Source organism: Taeniopygia guttata, chromosome 3 (assembly GCF_048771995.1).
Source record: "Taeniopygia guttata chromosome 3, bTaeGut7.mat, whole genome shotgun sequence".
NCBI lineage: Eukaryota > Metazoa > Chordata > Aves > Passeriformes > Estrildidae > Taeniopygia > Taeniopygia guttata.
The window spans coordinates 46,175,766-46,203,218 of NC_133027.1; the positions used below are offsets into that span (position 1 = coordinate 46,175,766).

The window sequence follows — 27,453 nt, forward strand, 5'->3', positions numbered from 1 at the left end:
ATCAGGGTAATACCAGTATTGCAGGCCTCATAAATAATGCTGAGAGTCCAGTTTGAAGCCAACTTGAAGTGATCTTTACGTTGTTGTTCATCGCTTCAGGGAAAATGTTATAGTCAGAAATCTGTGGCCATCTTTGGCAAACCCATCAAGTTTCCATGGCACAGTTTGGACCCTTGTTCTGTGTCTGCCAGTCAGCCAATCTTTCCATAACAACTGTGAAACCCAGTAGCCAGTTTTAGCCAAATTGGGCCAAAAAGTTAACGTCTCAGGGTATGAATTTGGCTGCTTTATAAATGACATTTCTTTCTAATCATCAGCATCCAGGTGCTCTGAATCAGCCACAAAGCCTATTGCCTATTATGTTTAAAGGACACAGTAGGGAACTGTGGGAAGAACAAAAACACACTAAAGGAGCCACTTTCTCATGGTGTGGATGGGAGGGGTACACAGGGTTATTACAGGGGACAAACTTCTCAGAGACCAGGCTGCAGGTGTCTCACAAAACAGCCCATGATATGCTTGTTTGTGTGAGGTCCACGTAGACAATGCAGCTGTTGTTTAACATAAGTGCAATATAACATTCATTTATTGAGCGGCAGTACACTTCACAGGAGATGTCCTTAATTCTGTACTGACAAGAAATTCCAGGTCTCCCACCCCACATGCGACTTTATCTCCAGCCCTGCTTTTGCAGTTAGATATTTGTGTGAGAGGTGAAGCCAGAAATGTCACCTGCACTTCTCTAGCTGCCATGTGACTGTGACCCTGCCAGGTCCATATAATCCAGACACCGTGATAGGCACAGGTTTCCCACATCAGCCTGAACGGCCATAGCAGATAAAAGGAGATGCAGAGGAAGAAGCAGCCCTGCCCAAAAACACTCGCAGTCTAAGTAGGCAAAGTAAGTGAGCTGGCTTTCAAATGGCCTGAGGGCTGGCCTAACTTTATTCCTGTTGAAGTCAGTGATAAAAATCCCATAAATGGAGCCTTTTGGAAAATCCCACCCTTGGGGCATGAAAGTACTTAAAGGAAGAGACTGAAAGTTGTGCAAGCTTTAGATTCAATTTTCATCAGTTTTCATGCGTAATTCAGAGGCCCCAGCCATGGAATGACAATACATACTGTGTCTTTCTGTTTTGCTCATGCACTTTTCATAAGCAAAATGTGTAGGAAAAATTATACTGTGGTTTTAATTACGCCCCAAACTGCATTATCATGGGCACAGACATGGTGCATGGAGCTGTGAAGAACTGGTACCATGACGTGTGATAAAGGTCGTGCAACTGATATACCAGTGAATTCTGAAGAGGACAGATAATCTTGCTCAAGGCTGGCACTCAGGTGATCCAGTGTCATTTCTCAATTCTGGCATGGGCTTCCTGTATGACCTCAGTACAGTCACATAATTGTTCAGTGCCTCAGTCCATCATCTTTTTAATAGGGTTACTACTTAGTTACTTCCTTTCTCCCGCCCTCTCCTGCCTCACTTAGACTGCAATTCTGCCAGGGAGTGGAGCATTTCTTACCATGTGCAGGCCCTTCATCCAGTACAATGAGACCTAATAGCAGTGCTGGTAGAGTAATGCAATGCCAATTAAATAAATAAATGAAGATGATAATATCATTTAGGACTAGATTTGCTGCTTGCAACCCAGCCCAAGGTCAAAGTTCTGTGCTTCCCTGGAGCCTTGGGATGTGCTCCATGTGGAGGTTTCTGCAGTGGTCAAAATCAGCCCCAAGCAGTAGCTAGTTTTGGGAAAGGGCTGAGCACCAGTCAGTTTCACAGGTGGCCTTCTGTGGCTAACTGCTGAAAGTCACAAGGAAAGCCTCCTTGGAGATGTAGTGTTGGCCTAAGCAACTTCTCACCACACCTTTTTGTCTGAACTTTGTTGCTGGCTCTTCCATGCCACTGTGGTTTTCCTCTCTACCAATGCTAAATCATATACACAAATGCCAGTGTCACAATTGAAGAGTGGCTGGTGTCTTTTTGAGCTGCCTTGCATTTTTGTAGGGGCCATGTTACAACAAAAGCCGTGGCAAGGCACTCAACATTGTGACCCAAAATGGAGTTGCAGTGAAAATTATTTCCATTACTTGAACCTGCATTTACTCTGATTAATTCAGTGTCTTTTGCTATATTTAGACAACCAGGGATTAATTGTATGCATGCTGAAATGCTGTCCCATGTAATAAAATCGCACTAAACTATGCCTAACTTCAGTGGCACTTGAATCCAAAACTTAACTAGACACTTAGGGCCTTAGGCCTTACTTAGCAGCACGTGTAAGCCATGCAGGATCAGGGTCTTGATTGTTTTATAATCAAACTGAATGGTTTACAAATCTCTCTACTTGTCTATAATGTAATACATCAGGAATAGTTTGTCTGCTAATTCTATCCAGCACATCTTCAGAAGCACACTGCTTCTCAGTCCATGCTATTGTCTGTATCTTGTCTCAGAGACAATGTTACTGTTGGACTAAATCTAGTCCACCACAGTCTAGGTCGGTATCAAGCCAGGTAAGAACTGATACATAGAAGTTGCCATATGAAGTATTTATAACTACATCCATATTAATAGCTTTTATGTTCCTTGGTTTTGTGGGTCACCCCTTTATTCAACCCATAATTAACTACATCTTCAAGTGAGCTACTTTGGAGGGCTTTCTGCTAGGACATAGCCTTTAAGAGGGAGGTACAGCGAGATTGTATTCACGTGTGGACACGTCTGAACACTTTCCTGGAATCACCCACAGGCAGAGTGAAAGTTTTCAAAGAATTACTAAATTAGACTGTATATTTTAAAGTTTATCAGAACAGCTCGTGCACCAATAATTTTTGATCACTGAAAACGAGTACAGTACAGAAAAGCCTAATACAACTCTTGGAAAAATTTACCGGGTACTTGGAGAGGTTTGAACGCTTTCCACTGGGCCGGCGGGACAGGGCTCCGGAGCCGCAAGGGCAGCAAGCAGAGAAGCGCTGCCCTCCCTAGGCGCCAGCAGCTTCTCCAGCCCGCCCAGCTCCGCTGCCTTCCCCCATCCCGGCGCTCCCGCCCCGTTGGGGCGGCTCCTGCGCGGCACCGCCCGCCCTCCGCCCGCCCGTGGGCGGGCCGTGCCGACCCGTGCGGTTTGGTTGAGTCTCCCTGCGTGTGTCTATAACTTTGTGTTGCTGCCGGTGGTTGTTAGGAGGAGGGATGTGGAAGTCGGCGGCGAGCAGGGTGACAGGCTGCTCGGGCGGGCTGCGGCGGCGGACGGGCTGGGCGCGGGCGGATCGCTTGCCTCTCGCCGGCTGCTCGCAGGGGGAGCGGGCGCTCTGCCGTTTTCCCATCCTTCGCCTTTAAAGGGAAGGCTCTCTGGAGCTGAAGGCGCAGGAGCAGCAGGAACCATGCAGCAGCGCTGCTTCTTCCTCCCGTGAATTCGGATTTCGATTGCTGCCGGTTGTGGAGGTGGCTCTCGATCCAGCACCCCCCCGCCGCCTCCCGCTCCTCCCGATGTGGCTTTTACTGCCTCGTCTGCCTGCGCTTTTTAAATGACTTAAGTGAAGGGGGGAAAAACTGTCAAGATGGCAGCAGCAGGAGCAAGGAGGTTATGAATGTGGTGTTGATGCTGGAACAAAACCTATTCTCTTTGGCAGCCCTAGGGAGGGCTTAAAGCTACTGGACCTGTTGGAAGACTGGCGATTTGATTTGTTCCCGTTGTGTTTGCTTTTTCCCTGCAAGAAGGAGAATTTATTACTATTTTTTTTTTTAACCGAGCAGCCCCCGGGGTGGCCTTCTCCTGCCTCCTCCTCCGTCGGCTGTGAGATTTTGGGGGGTTGCTTGCGCGTGGCTTGGGGGCACCGCAAAGTGACAGGTTTACGCTAGTGTGCAGTTGGATGTATGCTAAGACTTCGGCTCCCTTTAGGGCGTTTTGAAGAAGGAAAAAGTCTTCGGTGTAACCCAAAGGACCGCTTTCCCTGCCCTCCTGCCGACGGAGGGCGCGAAGGACCACCCCCCCCAAAAGGCAAGATATCTGCGGAAGCGACGAGGAGCGAGCTCGGAGGCGCCGGGGGCGTGAGGGGGTCTTCTCCCGGCTGGATACAGCGCGGTTCCCGCTGGAGCTACTTCTGCATCCGCATGGAGTGAAACATAAACAAACGCACACACGCACCGCGGGAGCGGCCGCCGCTCCGCCGGCGCGGAGGTCAGCGCCGCGGGCACCTCCGGCACCGCCCGGCCCGTGCTGCCGCCCTGCGCGGCCGCTCCGGCTCCTAATCTGATTTTTTTTTTTTTTAACTCCCTCCCTCCCCTTCTCCCCCCGCCTCCCAGCTCCGGCGTGCGCATCGCCCGCGGGGAGCGGGGCTCGGGGCGCAGCGGAGAGCCGGCCAGCCCATAGCGGAGCGCGGCATGCCCGCCCGGCAGACCCCCGCCTGCTAGGCTCCCTTCGGCACCGAGGAGGCGGCGGAGGAGGAGCGGGGTCGGCGGCCGCCCGCCCGCCCCGTCGCAGCGCCCCGCAGCCGCCCGCGGGGGAGGCCAAGATGGCAGAGGCGTCGCCCCCAGCCCCGCTCTCGCCCCTGGACGTGGAGCTGGACCCCGAGTTCGAGCCGCAGAGCCGCCCCCGCTCCTGCACCTGGCCCCTGCAGAGGCCCGAGCTGCAGGCCAGCCCAGCCAAGCCCGCCGGCGAGTCGACCGCCGACGCCGCCTCCATGATCCCCGAGGAGGAGGACGACGAGGAGGAGGGGGGCGGCTCGGCCATGACCGTCGGCAGCGCGGCCCCCGCGGGCGGAGAAGCAGCAGCGGCGGCGGCGGCGACCACCGCCGTGCCGGAGGAGGCGGCGCGGCTGCTGGCCCCGCTGCCCGGCGGCGGCCCGGAGGGGCCGAGCCTCTCGCCGGGGGGAGCGGCGGCGGCGGCAGGCGGCGGGGGGCTGAGCGGGGGCCCGGCGGCGGCGCCGAGGAAGTGCTCGTCGCGGCGCAACGCGTGGGGCAACCTCTCCTACGCCGACCTCATCACCCGCGCCATCGAGAGCTCCCCGGAGAAGCGCCTCACTCTCTCCCAGATCTACGACTGGATGGTCCGCTGCGTGCCCTACTTCAAGGACAAGGGCGACAGCAACAGCTCGGCCGGGTGGAAGGTGAGGCGGGATCCCGGGGCCGCGGCGCTCCCGCCGCGCCGCCCCGACGGGCGGGCTGCCCCTGGAGGATGCAGCCGCGGAGCGGGGTGCTGGCGGCTCGCCCCGACAGCAGCCCGCCGGGCGCTGGTTGTGCTGATGGTGGTCGCCCTGTCGGCTTTGCCCTTTTTTTTTTTTAAGAGAGAGATTAAGGAAAGTTTTGTCTCTTTCTTGTTGCTGTGTACAAGCGGTGAGGGCTATTGACTCTGAGGGCAGAGTACACGCTGGAGCGCAGTTGGCTTTTGTGATGCACAAGCACATAAGCAGAAAGATAGAGGGAGAGAGTAAGAAAAATGAAAGATATTTGTAAGGTGTGTGGGTTTCGCTTTGCCTTTTTTTTTTTTTTTTTAAAGTTATGGTAACACCGGAGGTAGTTCATGCTGGAAACGAGCAGAATTGCTTTGATGTATGGTCAGTCTGCATCTCAAAGCTCAAATACAGAAAGACTTTATTATTTTTGTCAAGGAAACCCCCAGTTTTTTGCCCATGAGTTCCTCAAATGCAGTAGAGGGAAATTCGCGTTTTGACATTTCTTCATAAAGTTAATCAAAGTATGGAGTTATTGGCTCTTCAGCCCCTGGAATGCTTGGTTTGTGATTCCTGCGTTTCCAGTGTATGAGAGCACCGTCTACTGATAGCCCAGCATTTTCTGTCCAGCACTGCGACAGTGAGCAGCTAAGAGTACTACCGTTTTAATAAGTGAGGGGAAAAAAAAAAAATCTGGTTTTGTGGCTTGTTTGCTCAGCGTGTGCAAAAGCACGTTGCAAGCAGGCAGGGTTTTACCCTCAAGAAAGAGTCATATAAGGCCTACCAGGAGCCAGAACTGCATGTAAAGCACATTTGAAGTGATTTCCAGAACTGCTTTTTTTTTTTTTTTCTAGTTTTCCTGTTCATCTGTCAGCGTCTGTTGGACGCCAAAATGTCACATACTTGCAGCTGTACAAAAATGCAGGTGCTGCTTGACGCCGATACTGTTTGCAGAAGGAAATCCCAGCAAGGTTCAGTTGCTGCTGAGGGCCGATACTAGCAGCATCTGACACTGAGTTTTTGTATGGATGGCTGAAGGTAAATTTGCCAGCAAGTTCAGTGCTTTTACAGAAAAATTAAATTTTCTCCTTGAGTCTAGCTAGATTTGGATCAAGTGATAATTTTCAGTATACAAATTGGTCAGGAATGCTGTATAGATTAAACATTTCTGGCAGTTTCTGTACTAGCAGCCTTATCTTGTATTTTGGTGCCTGAGTAGGACTTGCTGCTAGGAATTGAAGTGTGGCTGTATGATTTTTACCTTCCAAATGAAGCACAGGAGAGGAAGTATTTAGTTGACAGACTTGTCTTAGGCTGGAGAAAATACAAACACAAAGTTTACTGCTGGCATGGCTAGCTGAAAACAAGGCTTTTAAAACCACACATATTTTTTTACAGCTTTTGTGTGTGTATTAGGTGTTGAATTTTGATCTGACTTTATAAGTGTGACGCAGAATATGATAAAGGGTTACATCTTCCAATGACAGCCTGTGCCTTCATAAGTTGTTCGGTTTCACACACAAGCAGTGGCTTTAGATGTCAGCTGTTACGGCAAATCCAGCATTTTTATCTGGTACTTTGAATTTTCAGTGAATTCTCAATATCTGATTCAAACGAAGATTTACCTAACAATGGGGGTAACACTGTTTTGAATTTGGTGACAAAACTCCTTTTCACTTTAGCAGAAGCAGAATCTGGGCCATAATATGAAGTACTTACATTGATTAGTATCCTTAATACTGTCACAATTTTTCTGACACTTTATACTGTTAATTTGATATTGATTCCTTTGCTGAGCAGCATTAACTGGTACTTGGAGCTAATTAAAATGTTAAAAACTTGGATCCCTTGAGATTCTTCTGTTATAATTTAGTTCAGAAGTTTCTCACAAGCCTTTAGGATGACCTTTCTCAGGACATGCAGTCACACTGGTAGCAGCAAATTCTGCCTCTGATTATGAGCTGTCTCTGAAGTTAGGGTAAGACATTCGGTCACGTTAACGATGGGTGTAGTTGTGTGTGGGTGGTAGGGGCATACTGGAAGGGGCCAGGGGGAGGTCAGGAGCTAATAATTCGCCAGGCATCTAAAACTGGAAAACGTAGGTCCTTAGCAGGCTAGGATTTTTTTTTTTAAGTGCGTATACATTCAGAAGAGGACTACTTCAGTTTCTTGGCTGGAGAGTAGTTTAGTTTGTGCAGAGGCAATATTCTTATATGGGGACTCCATGTTAGTCTCCTGATATTAAAATACATTGTATCTTATTATCATCTTTGTTTCCTTCCCAGGTAATGAATACAACTCTTCAGGAACTAATGTCAGCTTTTCACATTAGACTTCTTCAGATTGCTGGTTACACCAAGACTTTAAGTGAACAGAAGATAGTTCTCTGTTAGAAGGCTTTTATCTTAATTTAGAATATTTTTGCACAGCTAAATTAATCGTTGAAGGCAGCAAGCTCATTTAAAAATATTCTGCTCTGCCACTGAGTGGGAAAACTAATTTTTTCAACAAAGGGAAGACGAGAACTTGGTCTTATTACCTTATGTATTATTATATATGAAATATTAATACTGTTTCCAGTGAGATGTGCTGAACAACATAATCCATAAATATAGCTGGGATTATTCTCCTCAAACAATTATTTTAAGAGCTATAAATTAGAGTTACAACTATCACTTTTTTTTTTTTTTTCCTGCCTAGGACATTAAAGCAGAAGTGAATATTTCAGATGTGGTTAGGAAGGCATACACTACGTTTCTGGTAATTCGGGTGAGGTTTGCCCAATACACCCCCCAACAATCTCCTTTGCTTCCCTCTCCCCCTGGCCCCAGTGGGATGTTGGCTAACCCAACAGTGCCTGAAGCTGACTAGGGCAGTAGTGCACGATGCAGTGCTGCAGAGGTGCCACACTCCGGACACTTCTGTGTGCCGCGGGCAGCCCCGGCTGGTACAATCCCGTACGCTTCCAGACCACTGGAGAGGGTTTCCACGCATATTCCAGTATGGGCTTCTGTCTTGAATAGTTAGAGAAGGTTGGTATTTATGTTCGTCATCGCCGAAAGCGGGGAGAGATCCCAAGGCGAGCTGGTTTCACCCTTGTGAAATTCACTGTGCCAGGTGACTGTTCCAGGTACTTTTTCAGAGCTCCCGATGACTAGATCTTTCCTCATTCAGGTATCTGTTACCCAATCGAAGTCCTTCAGTCACTAAACTAGTGTGCCGACTTAAAAAACAGGTTTTATCTTACTAGTATTTAAGGTGAAGCACTCAGTTCCCTCAATAATCTTGAAATAGGAAACTGAAAAACCTTCTTGTACGTGCGCGTAGTAGAGATGCCCAGTTTCACTACAGTTTAAGTAATTCCATACCTCTTCCCACAATGTTACTTTGTAATTTCTTGCAGCACTATCTTGTGAAACAGTCTTTTCTACATGGAGAGTACACTAGGGGGACTATTTTCCTCTTTGTTAAGTGATATGGCAAGACTATGAATCTCGTCCTTTATAGAGATACCAGCAATTCCCAAATTTAATGTAGCTGATTTGCTTTGAATTGTTTTTCATATCAGAAGCCTATTCTGTTTTCCAGAATTTGTTGTATTCATCTTCCCCATAGAAGATAAACACTAGCTGCTGGGGTATTTACTTTGAAGGGGAGATTTTTGTAAACTTTGTACATTTCTTACCATGTTTTATTGGCCAGTATGTACCAAAGGGCTGCAGTCCCTTCGTTGTAGCAAATGCACGAGTCTCTTCTCTAATTACTGAGACTTGAAAAGGCTTGAGAAATTTGCCAGTGATGTAGACAGATGTCTAAATCTGTTAGCCAGATGCTGATAAGCAAGATGTGTCGGACTCTTTTTATCATCTTCTTGCAAAGATGTGAGGAGGAAGTAACACCAGTCTCTTTCTTCTTACTTCTCCTTCCTTGGATTGATACACAATGTCTTTATCAGAAGTGGCAACATAAAACTGGAGTCTACGTCAGTTTCTTTCTTTCCTCTATTGACTTTTAAACTTCTTTTTTTATTTCTTTAAAGGTTCTGTTTCCCAATTAACTGCTAACAGGAATATTTTTTCAGCTTTATATTATATTTTAAAAAATATATTTTAAATATATTAAATTATAAAATTATATTATATTTTTAATATATATATTTGTGTTGCCTTATTCTTCTGTACAGAAGAGTTTGAGTTACAAACTGTAGCCTGATTATTTTAAGTTTTGACCTATCACAGAGAGCATGGATTTAAGCACGTGAATGGATCCTTGGGACTTCACTGGGATTACTTGGGTGCTTAAACTTTCTGCTTAAGCATCTTACCTGATCAAAGCCTTACTGTGTTGTGCTTTAACAAAATACTCAGAAACATTTGTAAATGACTTTTGTGCTGAGCAGTGTAAAGACGTGTGGTTCCAGTGGTTGAAACCACTAGATAACAAATGTCTTGCATCAAAGAGGAGTATACTGTAGTAGCACAGTAACAAATGACTTTTTAAACTTTCTAGTAGAAACCATATGTAGATATTAGCACATATTGTTATTTCATATCTGTTAAGTACATCAGAGATCTCACTTTTCCCCAGCTCAGGCAGGCAGGTGCCAGCTATTAGAGCAGTGAGAGAGAGACCAAGTAAGTACCTCTCCCAGAATCACTCACATTGTTTGGTCCACAGTGTGACAGTGAGGAGCACCTCTGCTGAAGGACTTGTTAAATGCAGACAAACACATCACCCTGGTGAATGTCTTCAGCTGGAAAGAATCAAGGCTCTGATAAACTCAACTTTTGATGTGAATGGGAAACTTCCAGTCAATGATGATGTGGTACTGCTGGATAGGTATCAAAGCCAGATAGACCTGCATGATAAATGCTGGAATTGATGTCCCTCCATTGTTCACAGATAGAAGGTTACCTAAAACAGTCATGCAGCAATTGAGGTTGTCTGTAATAGATTTATTAGTGTCAATATTTGTACATATTTAAAATTTGAGCATATTTAAAATAGGAAGCTTGAGGGTCAGAGGTTGGCTTCTACTTTTATTTGTGTGTTTCAAAGTACACAGTTAATGCAAGTAAAAATTAAATCACCTTGATGGCAGCTATATCTCATGTATTGGCTTGAACAAACTGTCTGAGACTATGAGGCTGGGGAGGAGAAATGTCCTGGCACTTGTGCCCTGGACTTCCTGCCTCTGCTTGGTGTAGTCCTGGTGAAGCGAGTGGTGTCTTACTCTCGAGGTCATTTTGTATTCGGGTCATTTTGGTGGTGCTACACTATTTGCTGTAATCCTGGGAGATTAGGGGAGGCTGGGCACGTGCTGGTGCTTTTAGAAAGGCGAGTGATTAGGGTTAGCTGTGTGGTTTTGTCAAAGCTCTTTGTGCTGATGTGGACAAAGTAGCAGCCCGGAGTGGAAGGTAGGCAGCTCTGGGGCAGCCCCCTGCACCCTCCTGCAGCGGCTGGGTGGGTTTCAGCCAGCTCACCTGGGCTGGATGGGTTGAAGAAATGTGAAACCACCCCAGAAAATTACGGTGGGTGTGCTGGCTTCAAAGGGAGGCCGAAGGGATTGAGTTTGAGATAGGGAGAACTGAGGATAAGCAGCTAAAGCATTTCTCTAGGTGGCAGCCTCCTAAAGGTGCCCTGCTAGATTTTGGCAGCCAGCTATTTTGCGTGGAAGTATGGAAAATCTTTTGTGAGGATTGTTTCTTATTTGCAATGCAATTAAAGTGGATCTTGGTGTAGTGGCAGCTTGCCAAAGGAGAAACTGAAAGTGTTTCTTAATGCAAGTTGCTGCTTAGGCTAAAGTCTCTGTGTGCTCTTGTTTCTCTCTCACTTTTAGAAAAGCCTTACTACTATGTCTGCCACAGAAAATGTGCCCAAGGGCAGCGTTACAAAATGGCAATATTAGCTTTCTTTAGAGGCAAGGGGCCCTCCGCATTTGGAGGTACTCTGTCTGGAGAAGGGCAAGCTCTGACCATCCTTCTGCTGATTCGTTCCCCTTGCCATGGAAAACTGAAATTCTCAAATTAGCTTTGGAAAGGGCCACAGCTTGGCCGGGCCCTGGAACAGGAGGTGCGTCCAGGTCCGGCAGATAGTGACAATCCCGATAAAAGCCTGGCCGATAACAGCACTCAGGGAGCTGCGGGGGTTTTTTTGATGTGGCTTTTCTTGGGACTGACAATATGTGCGTAGTGTGGCGGTTCAGGAACAAAATGAAGTGTTCGAGTAATGTGCATAGTCATGCAGTTTTCTGTACTGCTGTCTCAGCACACCATGAGTTAAGTGAAGATTATGCTTAACCTTTTATTTGCACTTCTTTTTGTGCTTCTACAAACTTAGGCTGTTCTGTTACAATTTCCTGAGCATTGCCACACACCAAGCTTGGAAAATGAGGTGCATTTAGCCAATTTATGGCCTGACATATGTTAATTAACATTAATTACCTGCTTGAATAGTCCATTTAGCACTTATTATTAAAAAGTGGCTTGTCTACAGAAGGGGATTTCCCTTCAGAGTGAGATGTTTTGTTCTAACTTGCTTCAAATGAAGTCAGGTTGGGGTATCCCGGGCTTCTCTGCATGGCTGTACCAGCTTCCTGATGCTCTAGTTGTGTGTGTGGGATACAGTTGTACCACTGATAGGCACCAACTCCTTACCCATGTGTATTTGGCATTTATTTGACAACAGCTTAGCTTCCCAAGCAAATTAGCATGTTTCCAAGCATTTTCTGCTAGTGGTGGGTACAGCTCTTGCTCATCTGCTTGAGGCAGAGAAAGAGCCATGCCAGGAACTGCAGGGGCATCTGGAGTCCTGTGGTGATGTGACCCCAGTCCCTTTGGGGTGAAGGAGTAGGAAAAGCTCAGCTGTGCGAGGTTGGAGAGGGGATATAGGAGTTGCTGGGACACACCGTGGTTCCTTACAGGGAGGTCATCTTCCGCTTTCTGTGGATGAGGATGATGGACCTTAGGGCTCCTGCAGCCTTTGAGAGCACCACTGAAGTGGAGCGTCATCTCCAACAGCAGGAGTCTTGCTGTACTCATCAACTACGTTACCTAAATTATCTCCTGGGTAGTGTTTTGGGTAAGGGTTGTCACGGATCATTGGTCTAAAGCCTGTGAGGGGAGTAAGAACCAGAGAGGACTTGTTAGATTTCCAAATACCAATACTTAAAAAAAAAAAAATCCGTGCCTCAATTCCCCATATCCCAGTTTCTCATTCCTGTCTTGGGAGACTCCAGGGACTTTATGTCCTACTTCACCTTCTCCATCGTTCCCACTTGTAACACCAGCGGGAGGGTTGCGTGTTGCGGGAGGGTTGCATGTTGCACTTCCCAGGGAGGTGGAGGGCTGGCTCATAGCTGTGCAGGGCATGCTGTGCAGTTTTGGTTGGGGATACAGCTTGGAGACTGATGAAAAGCAATGCCAGCACAGTGTGAGGAGTTGGGAACAAATGAATGATTGTGTCAGTGCTCTGCCTCATCACTGGTGTGAAGTAGCAAGGGAGATGCCTTCCAGTAGGGCTGGAGAAGAGCATTGCTTTTTGCCAGAGTGGTTTCTCCTGGTGCTGTATTTGGTTGTGAGATCCAGGAGGAGCCCCTCTTGCCCTGCAAAGCCAGAGTCCTTTCTTTGGGCCACCCACCTTGCCCATTTGCTCGAGGATTGATATGCCTATAATGCTGTTTTGCAGGGAGTTTGAGGGAGGTTGGGAGTTAGCAGCTTAATAACTCTGTGTGTGTCCTACCTGAACTTTGCTTACTGGGGCAATTTTCTTTATCTGTATCCTGGTACCTATTAAAAATAAAGGCTATTTAAATACTTTTTCAGATTCCTTCTTAAGATTTCACAGAGAAGTGCCCTTCTGTGGATTTGTACTAGTAAAGAAATGCCTTGTGAAAATTAGCTTTTTTAACAGATTTGTGCTAACAAATTGAGTGGATTCCTTGCTCTATCACAACATGCTACATACTTCAGTGTTGAATTATGGAATTCTGGGTTCTCACATGAACATGTTTATTTGGCAGGGTGTTATTTTGCTTTTCTTTATTATTTTTCCCCTGATGGTGAAGTTTCTACTTGCTGCCTTTAAAGATGAGTGTAAGGACAGTGCCTTCTGGTACAGAAGGGTAGAGGCAGCCTATGAACCATTGTTGGAGGAGCTGGTGGAGGAAGGACCATTGGAAGCAAGGACAACACCGTGTGGCACTGACAGCTTGTTGTCAGGGCCCTTGCAGTGTGTGCCTCCAGTTTTGGGTGTCAGGAGGCTGTGGGTGCAGGGCTCTGCCTGTACAGCCTGGGGCTGCTGTGCACCCGAGTGCTGCCTGTGGTCAGGTGCATTTCCGTGGGGTGAGTCACTGGATCACGCCACTTCTTCATCCCTTCGCCTACTGCTCGTGCCGAGGTGAAGGGTGGGTCTGTGCTGACGTCTCCACACCAAAACCCAGTTGAGAGCTCTGGAATGAGGGCAGGAGGCAGGAGTGCTGCCAAAGAAGCCATTTTCCTCCTTTGACACCTACCTCTCACACTGCTTTCAGACTCTGTGTTGTGCCGTGGGTCTGCCTGGAGGCTCCTCGTAACCCAGCCCTCAGCCTTGCAGTGTCTTCAGGCCAGCCTATCTCCACATCCGTGGCCTTCCAAGGTCTTTGCCTCTTTCCAGGGAGCAGCGGAGGCCATGGCATTCCCGGGACCATGATCAGTGGGTGGGACTCAGTGCTAGAAAAGAGTTTTCAGCAGGTTTGCTGGCTCCTGAGTCATGTGAGCAGAAAAGGGCAGGTGTGTGCTGCTTGCCAAGACTTGAACAGGGAGGTAACATCTGCTTATCCCAGCCCTAGAGGAGTGGGAGACGACAGATAAGCCGGAAGACTGATGGGGACAGACGGCGGTCTGCTGTGGGATGACAGATAGAGGAACACCCAAAAACATCAGGATGTGTCTGCTGGCGCTTCACTCTGTGTCCTGGCTGCTGGGACTGCTCAGTTGGGAGTGGGAATGAAGAAGAGCGTGCATGGATGTAGGTTTATGACAGTGCAACTTTCATGGGTAGATGAAGTAAAGAGGGCAGGTCTGAGTCTCATCCCTGCTAAAGGCCGTGTCAAGGCAGGAGCATTTGCATTAGTGCTAGACAGAGTCAAGCCAGCAGTGCCAAAAATCCTGGTTGCAGCTGAGCCTGAGCCCCGTGTGAGAACTGAGTATGACTAGGGAGCATTAGTAACAATGTCTTACTTAAGTAAACAAAGCTTTGTTTAAAAATGTATTAATTACCTAGTAATATCTAATACAAGCTGCTCTCCTAGTCTAGACAGTCAGCACCTCTGACTCTGGAGACCATTTGCCCTTATAACTTAGTGCTTTCTCATACTGTATCACGTTGATTTTTATGCTTTTTCCAAAATAGGATGCAGAAGAATAAATATATTATTCTAAATAAATAATTTTAGGGCATGGGCTGAATTCCAGGGCCATATTTGTTTTGTCTAGAATGTGGACTGAATTGTCTTGATATGTACTCACATAGCAGTGCTTTTAAATCCTGCTGTATCTGGAGTTTTTTCTCTCCACGCTATCTCTTCAAACACCTATTGCAGCTCTCCAAAGACACATTGTGACCAAGGTTAACCCCACTTTCTTACATGAAATGTGCAGTGTAAACATACCTTTAAATGTGAGAATCCAGATCAAAAGTTTCCGACTCTGTGTGAACCCCAGTCTTGTGTAAATATATTTGCTAATACTTCATGGAGGATTTATCAGTTTCACATATTAAGTTGTAGATATGCTTTAGTACATAAAATTTGGCATCTGACAAGTGACAACAGTGCTCAAGAAAGAATGTCTTATTGTTAGTGTTTTACAGGCTCCCACACTATCACCAGTTTTGCTGATTAGTTTTGTGCAGAGAGCAGTGATGTGGTTTCCTGAAAGCCTGTAGCTTACTGTTTGTTCTGCACAACTGCTCTGGACCTTGACTAATTTTCAGAGAATGTTTTTTTTCAGGAATTTGTACAAGAAGGTGACACCAGTTCAAGCTGTGTCCCGAGATGCTTGTAAGCTGAGACATGTGGAGCTGCTGCCCTGTTTTTGTGCAACACGATCTATTGTGCCTGAGTTTCACTGTATGGGGGAATTCAAAACCGTTTGTGTGAGATGTCAGGTTTCAGAGTGAATGGTGCTTCTTTAAGTATGCATCAAGACCGACAATGGGAGGCTGCTGACCCTTCTATGCCTTTGTATGACAACAAAATTAGCACTGATAAAGATGCTGCCACTGTAAAAACTCTTGAAGCATTTTTTGAATTTGTAGCCTCAGCCATGTATGTGTCCCAGATAAGTGGGCTACATCTAAAATCTTCGATTTGCAAATGGAAGTCACGTCAGAGCTGTGCATGAATTGGGCCAGAGGTTTCCAGCCTAGTTTGTACAGCAGCCAAAAGCTCCGACCTAATATTATGTTCATGATGTTGACAGTGTGATTTTCACTTCCCATGGCATGTTGAGATATATTTCTTGCCCCAGTGCTCTTCTATCCTGATTCATGCATGGCAAAAATACTTCTGATTAAAATGTGCTAGAAGGCTTGCATGCTTGGGGTAGGAGAGAAATCTTTTATGAGGAACTGTACTATATAAAGCTATGGGGAAGGGAGCTGTGGTGCTTAGGAAGGTATTTGAAAATCAGTAGTGGGGCCATTTTCCATACAAAAAAGAGGGGAAGTGTGTAGTCCATAAGGTAGTGGCATACGGGACTGGAAGGAGGAAGGATTCTGTGAGCTAGCAGTAGGGTGTAAATCAACCTGATGTATGTTCATAGACATCTGACGTCTACTGGCCTAGTGGGGTAGCTCAAAGCAGGTGGAAGAAGCATATTGTTTACCTAATTAGAAACATAAATAAAATCTTTCCAACATTCTTCTAAATTAAAATGCATTTGAAGCATATGTCAGACTTCTCACATTCAGGAAAGATCTCCTAAAACCCCGCCGTTTCTCATGAAGGCTGTTTCTAGCCCACTTTCTGCAGGGCTCTGCCAGGTAACAAGTGTTCTTGGTTGGAAGATGGAGTGGGATGTGCATTAGCTGCTGGAGAATGCTGGGGTTCTTCCTGAGTGCACCTGTGCTCCTTTTTAATCAGAGGGAAAAGGTCTATTATTTGAGATGATAGACCAGGAAATTGGAATAACAAAAGAAAATTATCATTGTTGAAATCATTGAAGACAGGATTTCACTTCTGTATTTATTGAGGAGTCAGTGGGAAGCAGGGCTTGGGCCACAGTACAGTCAGAGCGGCTTCATATCTCCAGTGTATTTTAGACACCAAGGAGACAAGGATGATGCTAATTGCAAGAGAAATTACTTAACTGCTTTGTATTATGTGTGAAATGAAGGGGGAATAATGCTGATTGAATGACCTATTTTGACTTTCTCAGTATAATATGTTTAATGTTTTAGTCTTTCTCTGGACAGTGAATTATAATTTTATCAAATCCTGCTGGAAATTAATATGTTGCTGGGCAAAGTTATTTTATCCTCACAGTTTTAACTCCAAAGTTACATTTTGCTACTTAACTCAGTGGCAGGAGTTTTGTCTTTCAGCTGGAAAGGGCTTTTGCCATACAGCACAGTGACAATAGTATTTTTTGTTTTATACAAAATAGGGACCTGTCAGGAGGAGTATAAAATAAGGCACTGAAATAGTCTAATTTAGAAGGAGAAGGGGCATAAATCTCCACCTCTCTCTGATGACAGAAGGCCAAAGTACAGCAGAAATGTTTCCCTGCTTGTAAAATGCCAGATGCCAAATGTAAAATACCAGAGAGGTTGTGCTGTTAAAGGCATAGCTATATCTAGCCTCCCTACAAGTTTTTCAGCCTTATTTTCAGTATGTAAGGGGGTTCTTAAACAACGAAGCAGCTCTGTTAGGGTCTTCTCAGCTTATTGTACAGTTACAGAAATTGTTTGCTGTTTTGGATCAGTGTAAGGCAGAATAATACTGAATAAGTCCCAGATGAATGTGCTTGGTGAAAGGAGAAAAATAATTTCAAATAAAGAGGGGCATTATCAGCTGAGCAGCCAGTGTTGATCCTATGGTGCTGAAAAATGAAAGCAGGAAAAAGGCACTTTTTTTATTAAGAATGGAAATTTTAGCTGTAAAGTCTGTTCTGACCAGAGTTTGGTATTCTTCTTAAACTTGCAGCAAATTAGCATTGTTGCAGCAGTGCTGTGAAGCACTGAGAGGAAGAACAGAAGTAGGAACAAGCCTCCAGAACTTGAGAGAATCTTCAGATTCCCTGTCCATTTTGAACAACATGACCTGTAGTGTAACTTGCAGCTGCTGGATCCAAGAGTATAAATAGTGAAAAGAACGCTGATTTGGCCAGGATAAAATGTTCATTTTGGGTTTTTCCAACAGCTGTGTCAAGACTTAACCCTGGCAAAAGCTTCTCATGTGTCATTTCTATTCAGGCTTTTACTAAGCATGTCGAATGACAATGTTCTCTAATTGAAACTAAGAAAGGAGGAAAAAGGTAGTAAATTGAGAAATAGTGTGTATTTGGTATCTTCTCAGCCTGAAGGAAAAACACTGCTTGAATTGTATGATAGCAGTTGTTTGAGAAATTAAGTATGGATTTCCTTCGATTGTAGTTGAATCATGACATCTTACTAAATTTATCCAGTTTTGAGTGCCTGCTTTCTTTCTGGTTTGACATTTTTGTTGGTGGCTGTTGGTTGTGTTTGGTTTAAAAAAAAAAAAAAAAGCTGTTCATTGTCACAGAGGTGGTATTTTCCTTATTTTTTGCAGGAAATTGTATCAGGTATCAGACCACAAGTTCTTCTAGGTGATTACAGACTTGTGGGGGTCAGCAGCTTTCTCCCTAGAAGTGAGTCGGTGGATTTGAGCAATGCCAGGGATGGGTTCACCCTATTTTCTAGGAGCTGCCAGGAAGATTTTGCATGGTTTGACCACAAACTGTAGATCACTGGAGTATCTCAATGGATAGTTTTCACTGTTCAGTGAAGGGCCAAGCAGAAGTACTAAATAAGAGCATTCTTTATTACCCAAAAACCTACGCAGAAAAAAAGTATCAATATCAAATAGACAGAAGTCAAGTCCTTGGGAAGTACAAAATATCAGAAATAAATTTGCCTCTAACACTTGAACACTTGAAATTACTTCTCATGCCGGCTGTGAGGCTGTTATTTAGTAAGGAGCTCACAGGCTCCATCCACCCCCACTCTCCCTGTTGGGCTGGATCCTTCAAGGGGTACTTAGGGTTTCAGCTCGTCCCCGTATTCTGTGTGGGCCCTGTGCCACAGCTGTTGCACTTGGCTCCGAGTACAGAAACACGCCCTTCCGGGTGTGCGTGTCTGTGTCATTTGCCTCAGTGTCCATAGGCTTCCCTGATGAGCACTGTCCGGCGCCAGATCTTTTCCCCTCCCCTCCCATCCCAGTCTCTTTTTCTGTGATTCCCATGCTCCATGCATCCCTCCTTCCTTTTCCTGTGACCTTCCCCATCTCTGCCCATCCCCGCTGGTTTTCATATCTGTTCTGCTTTCCAGCTTGTCTGGCTTTTTTTGTCCAGCTCCCCATTCCACATTTCTCCCCTGCCCCAGGACTGTGTATTTCCTGTGTCTTGCTTGTCTATCCTGGACCACTTACTCTGTTTCTAATCCCAGTGTCAGTTCAGGTTTGCAAAGTTATTAGTGCTGAGGAACAAACAGGGTTCTGGAGTAGGAAGTGTTGGACAATGCAAGGTATAGGTGGGGCTCACAGCACCACCTATAATTTAGAGCACTGTTTGTATTTTTAACTGATCCACCCTTAGGTAAGCAATCAATGGTGCTGTCAATGTGCAAATCCTTAGTCATTGGGATAATCCTGTTCCTTCTGCCGATACTGGGTACTGAGAGGTTTCTCATTTGTGTAGGAGATGGAGGGTCCTGTCTCAGAGAGACTTGGATGTCTTACTTCTCTGTGGCCTGACCTAGACACCAAACAGCATCTGAGATTCTACAATTCACAGGGCTACTGAGCTGTCTCCAAAGTGTTTAATGGTATAGGTAGTAATTGCTCTTATTTCCATGGTGAGGGGCTGTTCCTTTTTCCTTCCTTATCTGTGTAGAGAGGAGACGTTCAAATTCCTCACTGAAAAAATAAAAAGCATGGAAGTGTACAGTCCATAGTCGTAGCATATTCTGTGTCCTCCAGTAAGGACCCTCTGACTTGATGGATTTAGACTTGAAAATATAATGATATAGCTGACCTTTTCTGATATTGCTTCATGGTTTCTTGTACCTTCTGCCTCTGATGCTAACTTCATGCCTGGTCTTTATTGGTTCTGGTAAAATGCCTTCACATCTAGGGAAGCTGATGACAGTGGTTTTTTTATCAGAATTAGATCGAGAAACTCATACTGAATTGACGTGCTAGCTAGACCAAGTCATTTATTGGTGGGAATAACCTTGTATTGAGCTGTTAAAGAGCTTGGCATAGAGTGTGTCATCTATGAGTCTCTTGTTCCTTCATGATAAAAGTTCAAAACTTTTATCAGGTTAACAGGGTGTCCTGTCCTCTTTCCATTGCAATAAAGTGTATGCAAGCACACGTTGCAACAAATAGTGCAAAGGCAAATCTAGCACACCCTGCTATTTACCCTGCAAGAGAAATCTGCAGTTTGATCTCTGCCACTGCTCTCCAAGCCACTTTGGCAGGGTGGTTGGCTGAGGGATTTACTTGTGGTGGCTGATGCCTTTCAGGTGCAACGCTTCAGTTTCCCAGGCTATTGATAGTGGCTGTTTAGACACAGCTCTCTGGGTCAGGACGTATGAGGATTTTCTGATGGTTGCGGTGACCTTGGGGGGAGAATTAGAGTGGATGTAATGTTTCCAAGAATTGGAGACGCCTGTGCCATTGCACTGGCGCACATTGCTGAATCAATTACTAGCATTGGTAGGATTTTGCTTTAGGGGAACCTCATAGCTATATCACAGTCTTGTTTATTAGTAGCATATTGCTAATTTGTTTTAATACAGAGTCAGATATTTGCAGGGAGAGGGAACCTCAGTAGTTGGTTTCTGTGAAGTATTTTCCCTATATGCAGCACTGTTGCAGTACCCCAGCACTATTTCTCACTTTAGTTTTTAGGAAATTTTTATTAGCTCCTGTGTGGAAATAAATTTGGTATAAGGCCGTCATCTTTAGATGAGGAATTGCAGCATGGTGCCCCTATCTTTTCCAAAGCCATTGATGACAACAAAAACTCTCAGCATGAAGATTTTCTAACTTTTTTGTAATGTGTCATTTTGGTGACTCAGTCTACTGTGGTGTAGGCCCCTGGTGAGCTTTTGCAGAAAGCCTTCCCAACAAACCTGTGCACCCTTGATCTAAATCCATGTCACCAGCCTCTCCTGCACCCATTGCTGTCAGTTTACTGTGTTTGTAATTGATCATCAAAGTGTTACATTTAATTCAAGTGGTGGTAGAGTTTTCCTTGAGATGCCTGTGTAGTGTTAAGCCAGTTAGGAGTTACAAATGTAAATATGTTCACAGAGAAAAGAGGAATGCATGAAAGCTGGAATTGCCTAAACAGCTAAAAGCAGTGTAATTTTATGTTAGAGGGACACTGAAAACGTAGGTTGCTGGAGTGTGCTTCCAGAAGTCAATCCCAGCCAGAAGTTCTCACAGTCCCTGCCTTCAGATGCACTGCCCATCTGCTGCAGCTGCTGAGGCAACATGGGGGAGAGGGCTCAGGAGTCCGTGGGCATCCTTGTGGAGTTTTGTAGGGAAGCTTGAAATGCCAGAGGGAAGCGTTGGCTGTATCTGAAGGGGTCCTTGTTTTAGATTTTCCCAGGCAGGAGCAGTACAGCTGGCAATAAAGTGACTCCTGACGCTGGTGTTTCATAACTGAAAGTTCAGCATTTTTCACAAGCTGTCTTACTTGGGGTTGTGAGCACGGGCACACGCACACCCCCTGCACACCCCCCCAGCACATTGTTTACTTCCTCTGTAAGTTCTGGGACATTCAGTACTAAGGAGCATGATACGCTTGCATAAACACCCCAGCCAGATTTATCTCTCAAGCCTATCTTTCCTTTCCAGTCTTGGAAAGTGATTAATCTGCAGCACACATTTTGTTCTTTGATTGCAGGGCATTATTCTGTAATCATTTACAGTTTTGCAGAGCCGTAGCTCTGGCCTGATGGAGCATTTCTGTCATGTAGCCCGTGCTGTCGGCTGAAGCTTTAGCTGCGTAATGCAGAGGGAGCATTACCCTGTATCTCTGTGTCATGTTAAAACTGTTTTCTATTTACATTGCCTGGTTTCTGCACATTCAAAAACATTCAAATGTGCACTTTAAAGTGCAGATAAGTGTCTGCAGCAACACATGCCGAGGACTGGTTTGTAGGTTTAGGAGCAGTGTCAGTTACTGCAGTGTGCTGGCTGCCAGCTGAAGTTTTCCTTTGCATTTATGGAGAGTGGAGGAGTTTAAGTAACTTTTGATTTCCATGCTGCAGGTTATCTATTGAAGGCTGCATCAGTTAGAAATGGGCAATTTATGTAGATACAAGAACTGTACATTATTTCTTAGTGTCTGTGGAAAAGAAGAAAGTGAAGAGATTGAAGTTGAATCAAAAAATCTGTCCTGTCTGTACTGCACTGTGGCTTCTCTATGTGCCCTTTTTGTATCTTGTTTGTTTGCTATTGTGCAAGGAAAGGGGATGGAAGAGGTAGCAACCTTGAATTAACATGTTGTGGGTTTGAGATAAGGCTGTTGAGCAGAGTTTTGTTTGATGCAATTCTCCATGCTGCAAACCTCTTCTTTCAGTAGAAAGATATAAAAAGTAGGTAGAAAAAATTCAAAGAAAACCTTGTTACTTTGGGTTCTGACATTGTGGTAATTTTCTTTTTTTACAAAAGAAATATGCACCTTTTTTGGCCTACAAAGGCCCTGAAGTGGATGGGCCTGGTCTAGTCACCCGTGAGACTTTTTCCAAAGTCTCTCAGAAATCTGACCCACACCATGTCAGATAATGCATTTTTCCATCACCTTATGACAAACCAAAGTCCTATAGTTATAAGACAGAGACCACAACAGCAATGGATTGCATGCAGATACCAGGAAAAACTGAAGGCACTTCAGGTACAGCACATCTGTTAAATGAAATATCCAGAGGATTCCATTGAGATCCCAAGAAAGTTTTGTGTATTTTGCTGCTGAGAAGTCAAGACAAAAAAAAATCTTCCAACAGCCTTCCTTGTCAGTCTGATCTTGAGGGCAGAACAAAGAAGGAGGGGCTTTCTGATTGCAAATCCAGCACTTGTTTTAAATGGGCAGGTGTCAAGAAGAGTACCCTGCTCTGCCTTGGGGATCTGACAGTGCTGGACCAGGGAGAGCAGCAGCTTCACTCCTCCAGCAATGGGCTTTGGAACAGGAAGAAGAGGCAGCACAGGCCAGTAGTAGTGTGGTATTTTAGTTTAAACTCCTGTCCCCTGATTTCTGATGTATAGGGGTGTCTTGAACATCTGGTCACAAATGTCCTTTTCCCATCCTAGAAATGTAAATTCCTGAATTCTAAATAAAAGGGAACTTAAAAGCAAGGAGAAGGAGGGCTAAGGGTCTTTGGAAGCAGCAGCTGTTTAGGGAAACTATCAAATTGTGTAAGGAAAGGACAGGTTTAGAGTATGTGCATGTATGAAGGTATCCTCCTGCTTGGGTTGTGCTAAAACCTGGGATTAATGTTCAGTTGGTGCACCCAACTTTAAGCACTGGCAAGTGAGGGGAGGTGGCTCCAAACAGGAGGCAGAGTGGAGTGCAGTGCTGCTGAAGTGCAGCCTTGCAGCACTAGTGCCTATGCCCTTCTGGCATGGCTTGTGGGCCAGCTTCAGGACCACTGGGAGCTTTCTCTGACTGTGCTTGGATACATGCCACAGGGTCATGGAGTCAGAGTTCAGCTTTGCTCACCCCAAATCTCTTATCACCTCAAAATTATTTGTAGCAGTTGTATTTGTTTGTCTTTATCAGCTAGAGATGAACCCCTTTAATCTCTATGTTACTGTTTATACAGAGTACAGCTGCCCACAGAAAGATTTCTAGGACATACTGGGTTCAGTACAAAGGAGCTTCACTCTGGAAACTTGAGGCCCCATTCCATAAGGCAAAAAGGAGCCTTTGCCTCAGTGTGGGTTAATTCTTTAACAGTCGGCTGAGTAGGCAGGATGATCATGGATAAGGAATGAGGCTGGTCAACTATGTCCAGAGTAGTATTTCAGGGAGTAGGAGGGGTTTTGCTTAGCCCTCCAGAACCATCAGAGCTAATGTCATGCTGAAGTTACGAGTCATGCAAAAGCTTTGGGAGGTAAAGAAGCTTTGGGCTTCAACACATTAAATTATGGAAGAATACATGCACTGAAAGCAAGGTCCTCTTGAGTGGAACATACGCCTCTAAGGGAGGCTTTGGATAAGAACCAGGTGCTGAGAACATTTGTTGGAGCATCCCAACCACTTACAGAGCTTCTGCTTGGAGCTCAGTAAAAACTTAGTCTGTTCCTGTGAACAGCCTCCTCTGCACTGTAACTGCAGTGCTAATGCTTTACCTCCACTCTTGCTTGGTGCAAGGGTGGGCGAAAACAAGATGTGTTTGCTTTTCCAGTCTGTATGGGTGAGTTTAGAAGGTGATGCTGTGGGTTTCAATGCAGAGAGACCATCTTCCAGATGCAGAGGAGACACTGACTCTTTTTCTTCCATCACATCAGCAGAGAACCCCTGAACGACAGAAGTGTCCCAGAAGGGTGGAAAAGTGTGATAAATTGCATGCCACCATTTTATCCTATTTCAGCACAACTGAAAAATGAGTGTGGAGTTCTTTACCCAAGAAATTTGTTTTTAGACAGAGGAAGATCCACCATTGCTAGGTGCTGCAGGTGTTGGGGACCTGCACAATTTTTGACAGTGATGGCTGCAGTTGGGGCAGATCTTTAGAGAGGACTTGTGCTGTGCAAGCCCTAGTAACAAGTGTAACAAACCCAGCAGAGACTGGAATGGGCAGTGGGGATATCTGAGGGCCCAGCAGATGACAGGCAGCTCCTCTTTACCACCACCCCCTAGCTAATTGCTGGCTTTCAGTCCTTTCCTTTTCCTGAACTGTGAGGCAGCAGAGATAAGTCCTGCATACAGGTCACCTACAAGGGAAACTGGACATTAAATTCTAAATTTCTAACCAGGCTTACATTTTACTTCTTTATTTAATGCTAGAGACTAGTTCTGGTCTTGAAAGCACCTCCTGTGCAATGTAAAACAGGGCCCAGGGAAAGGAAATGAAATCAGAAATGGAGAAAAGTTATTTTAATCATAAATAGCTGTGGTAGGAAGGTAGATGTTTGTATGTGCAATAGTACAGTACCTACTGTGTGTATTTTAGGAGAACCTGAGAATAGCAGCTGTGCCGAAATGCTTGACAGTGAAGTCAAATATAGTTTAGGTTCAAAAAAAAAAAAAAGTGGCTGTGGAGGGTGGATTTGCAGTGTGAAGCCTGTCCGTGTTATCTCTGCCGCATGGCATAGAACAGCCTGTGACTCTGGCACTTGCTTGTGAACACACAGTTCCCGTAATGGGATACGTCCCGCTCCTATCAGTGTGGTATTGTGCCTGGCTGAATGCTCCCCACCTCCCAAATTTCCCCAAGAGCCACAGTTGGATGACAGCTTTGTTTCTCCAAAGGCTGCCTGTTCTGAAGCGTTGCTGGTTTTGCAGCCAGTGGACCTGTTGAGCTTTAAATCTATAGAGCTCAGAAGAAGCAAAGCTGCAGGCACTAAAACTAGAGCTCTTGCTAATGTGCCAAGGTCAAAAGGATCAAAACCTAAATTAAACTTGTCCCTGAAATTTGGCTATGAATCATAAATTCAGGAAGTTGTACATGAAAATCAGTCTGGGCACTATTTTTTTCTTAAGAGTCCTTTAGCTAAAAATAATGTATTGCGCTATAGTTATAAATAATACGGGCTTTTTTTTTTTCTCTTCCCCTGTCTAATTAAATTGTTACTCTTGCCACAACGAAAGGAAAGGGAAAAGATAATAACATGAATCTGGTTGAACAAGTATGTAGCTTGCAGGTTTCAGCTAGAGTGTTTGCAGCTGCAGACGATGCTGAACCCTATGCTCATGTGTTTAATTGTCAAAATGAAAAGAGGGTGCTCTGGAGGGATCAGCAGTGTTTTCTATGTGTCCATCATTTAGGAGCCCTTTTGAAAGCTCTCACAAAGTGGTTTTTTCCTGCACTGTCAAAACACAGAAAAAAGGAATTTTTATTTTATGGTGGTGTTGGTTTTTTTTGGTGTTGTTGTTTTTTTTTTTTTGTGGTGTGTTTTTTTTTTTTTTTTTTTTTTTTTTTTACTCGTAACTGCGTGGATTTTGTAAAATTGTGGTTGAACTGTATGGTAGGATGTTTTGATGGGCTATGGTGTCTTAAAATGACAAGTAGTGGCTACAGATAGCTCTGCCATTATACAGTGTGACGCTTTGGCAGGTTTGCTGTGGGTAAACAGTGGATAAAGCTGCATAAATGAACTTTTCTGCATATTGATTATGGCATTGAGATGCTCTTTGAAAGCCATGTGGGCAACCTGGCCATTGCCTCCTACCTGCTGAGCAGTAGTGAAGGCCAACAGCCTGGTAAGACAGTACTCACACACCTATTGCTGCTGCTGTGTTTACTCCAGAAAAGTTTTGTGTATTTTGCTGCTGAGATTTGTCAGTGACTTCTGGGGCCTTTTAGCAGTGCTCATCTTTGTGGTAGATTGTAGATGTTTTTGGAGACACTATCTAACTCACTTGTTTCAGGGAGGGCAATGATAATGGCCAGTGAAAGCAGTAATCCCAGGAGCCTAAGGGACAACAACAGACAATAATGTGGCTGCCAAATTTTAAGCTTAATCACGACCTTTTTCAGGTGGTGAGAATGTTATTTTTCTCAAATGAGGTCATGCTGAGGGAGAAATGATTCTACAAAGCAGAGAAGCTGGCCTGTGTGAGCAGTAGAGCTGGGCACAGGCTCAGAGATTTATTGCACTGAAATTTGCTCTCACTTAAAAAAAAGGGGGAAAAAAGCAGTGAGGCAGCTGCATTATTTCACTGGCAGTGATGCAATGCCGGTGACACACCAGGACGGGAGGGACCAGCATGTTCTGTGACAGAACATCATGTACATGGTGTTACCCGAGAGTGCCCCACCAGCCAACAGATCCAACCAAGTGCCAGCACTTCGTCTAGGGCTTCATTTTCAAGCCAATATTTATACATAACAGCTGGAAGTATGTTTTTGGAAGTAACACATCATGACTGCACATGTACAATTTCCAAAACACCCCCTTTTGCCCCTCCTATATTCTGTGCTTTAGAGGGTTTTAGACTTTTTTCCTAAATTTATTTTATTTCAGTGCAGTCAAGGCATTTACTAATTTTTCATTCACTTGTCAACTGCTCACAGGAAAACACCATGCTCTGATAAGGTTGTGAACAGCAGAAATCTTGGTATTAATGTTTACTGCATTGTCCTGAAGAGTTCTGCTGCTCTCAAAAGTTAGTGATGGCACAGTCAAAAAAGAATATTGTAATATTTAAAAGAAATACCTAAAAAGAAGAAACTTAAGCATTTTTTGAAGAAAAAAATGCAAAAGGGGTGAGGAAGAAAGCTACTGGTATATTAAGTGTGTGTGTTTGGTTAAGGAATTGAATGGGTAGCAAATACTTTTCCATGTGTGCGGAAAATATGAGTTGGCTTTTGCAATAGCATTTTATGAGAAGAAAGATCAAGGGTTCAGGAGCTGAAATACTTATTCATAAAATGTAGGGAGCAAAAACAAGCTACTTGTTGTGCTTCTGCCCATTTGCTGTAAGTCCAATCTAGCTGAATCATTTCTAGGAATGGAGTGGGTAACTGGATTTCCAGCCTCCTCTCTGCCCTTGGCTCCTCTCCTGCATGGCTGCTCCTGATTAGTACTTGTTGTACTGAGCTTTATGTGAAGGGTATGTTCCTGTCCACTGCATTGCTAAACCCTTTACCACCTTGGGATCTACACACAGTCCACTTGAAACTGGATTAAAACAGCCAGCTTGTTTCACAGAGGTTTTTTAACAGCTCTCAGACAGAAGCTGACCTGGGCAGGATTTTGGTCTGATGCTGGGGAAACGAAAGGCCCTTCCCCATCACTGGTCCATTGCCACGCTTTGTGGGTAGTTTCTGACAAAATCAAACCCAAACCAAGCATTTCCCCTTGTGTTTGAGGTCTTCCAA

The 27,453-nt window shown here is 45.0% G+C and overlaps 1 protein-coding gene and 1 long non-coding RNA gene across 2 annotated transcripts in view; both read left to right on the top strand.

Annotated features, from left to right (window-relative positions):
* Window positions 1-3,098: 3,098 nt before the first annotated feature.
* The window catches only part of FOXO3 (forkhead box O3), an 88,933-nt gene continuing 64,578 nt past the window's right edge, over window positions 3,099-27,453 (top strand). Inside the window, exon 1 of the mRNA XM_002192814.7 lies at window positions 3,099-5,112. Coding sequence (XP_002192850.6) covers window positions 4,519-5,112 — 594 coding nt within the window. The 5' untranslated portion in view covers window positions 3,099-4,518. The remainder of the gene's footprint in view (window positions 5,113-27,453) is intronic.
* On the top strand, window positions 5,119-12,992 carry LOC140683688 (uncharacterized). Its single transcript, XR_012055008.1, has 2 exons — window positions 5,119-6,213; window positions 7,461-12,992. It is a non-coding gene; the product is annotated as an uncharacterized lncRNA (long non-coding RNA).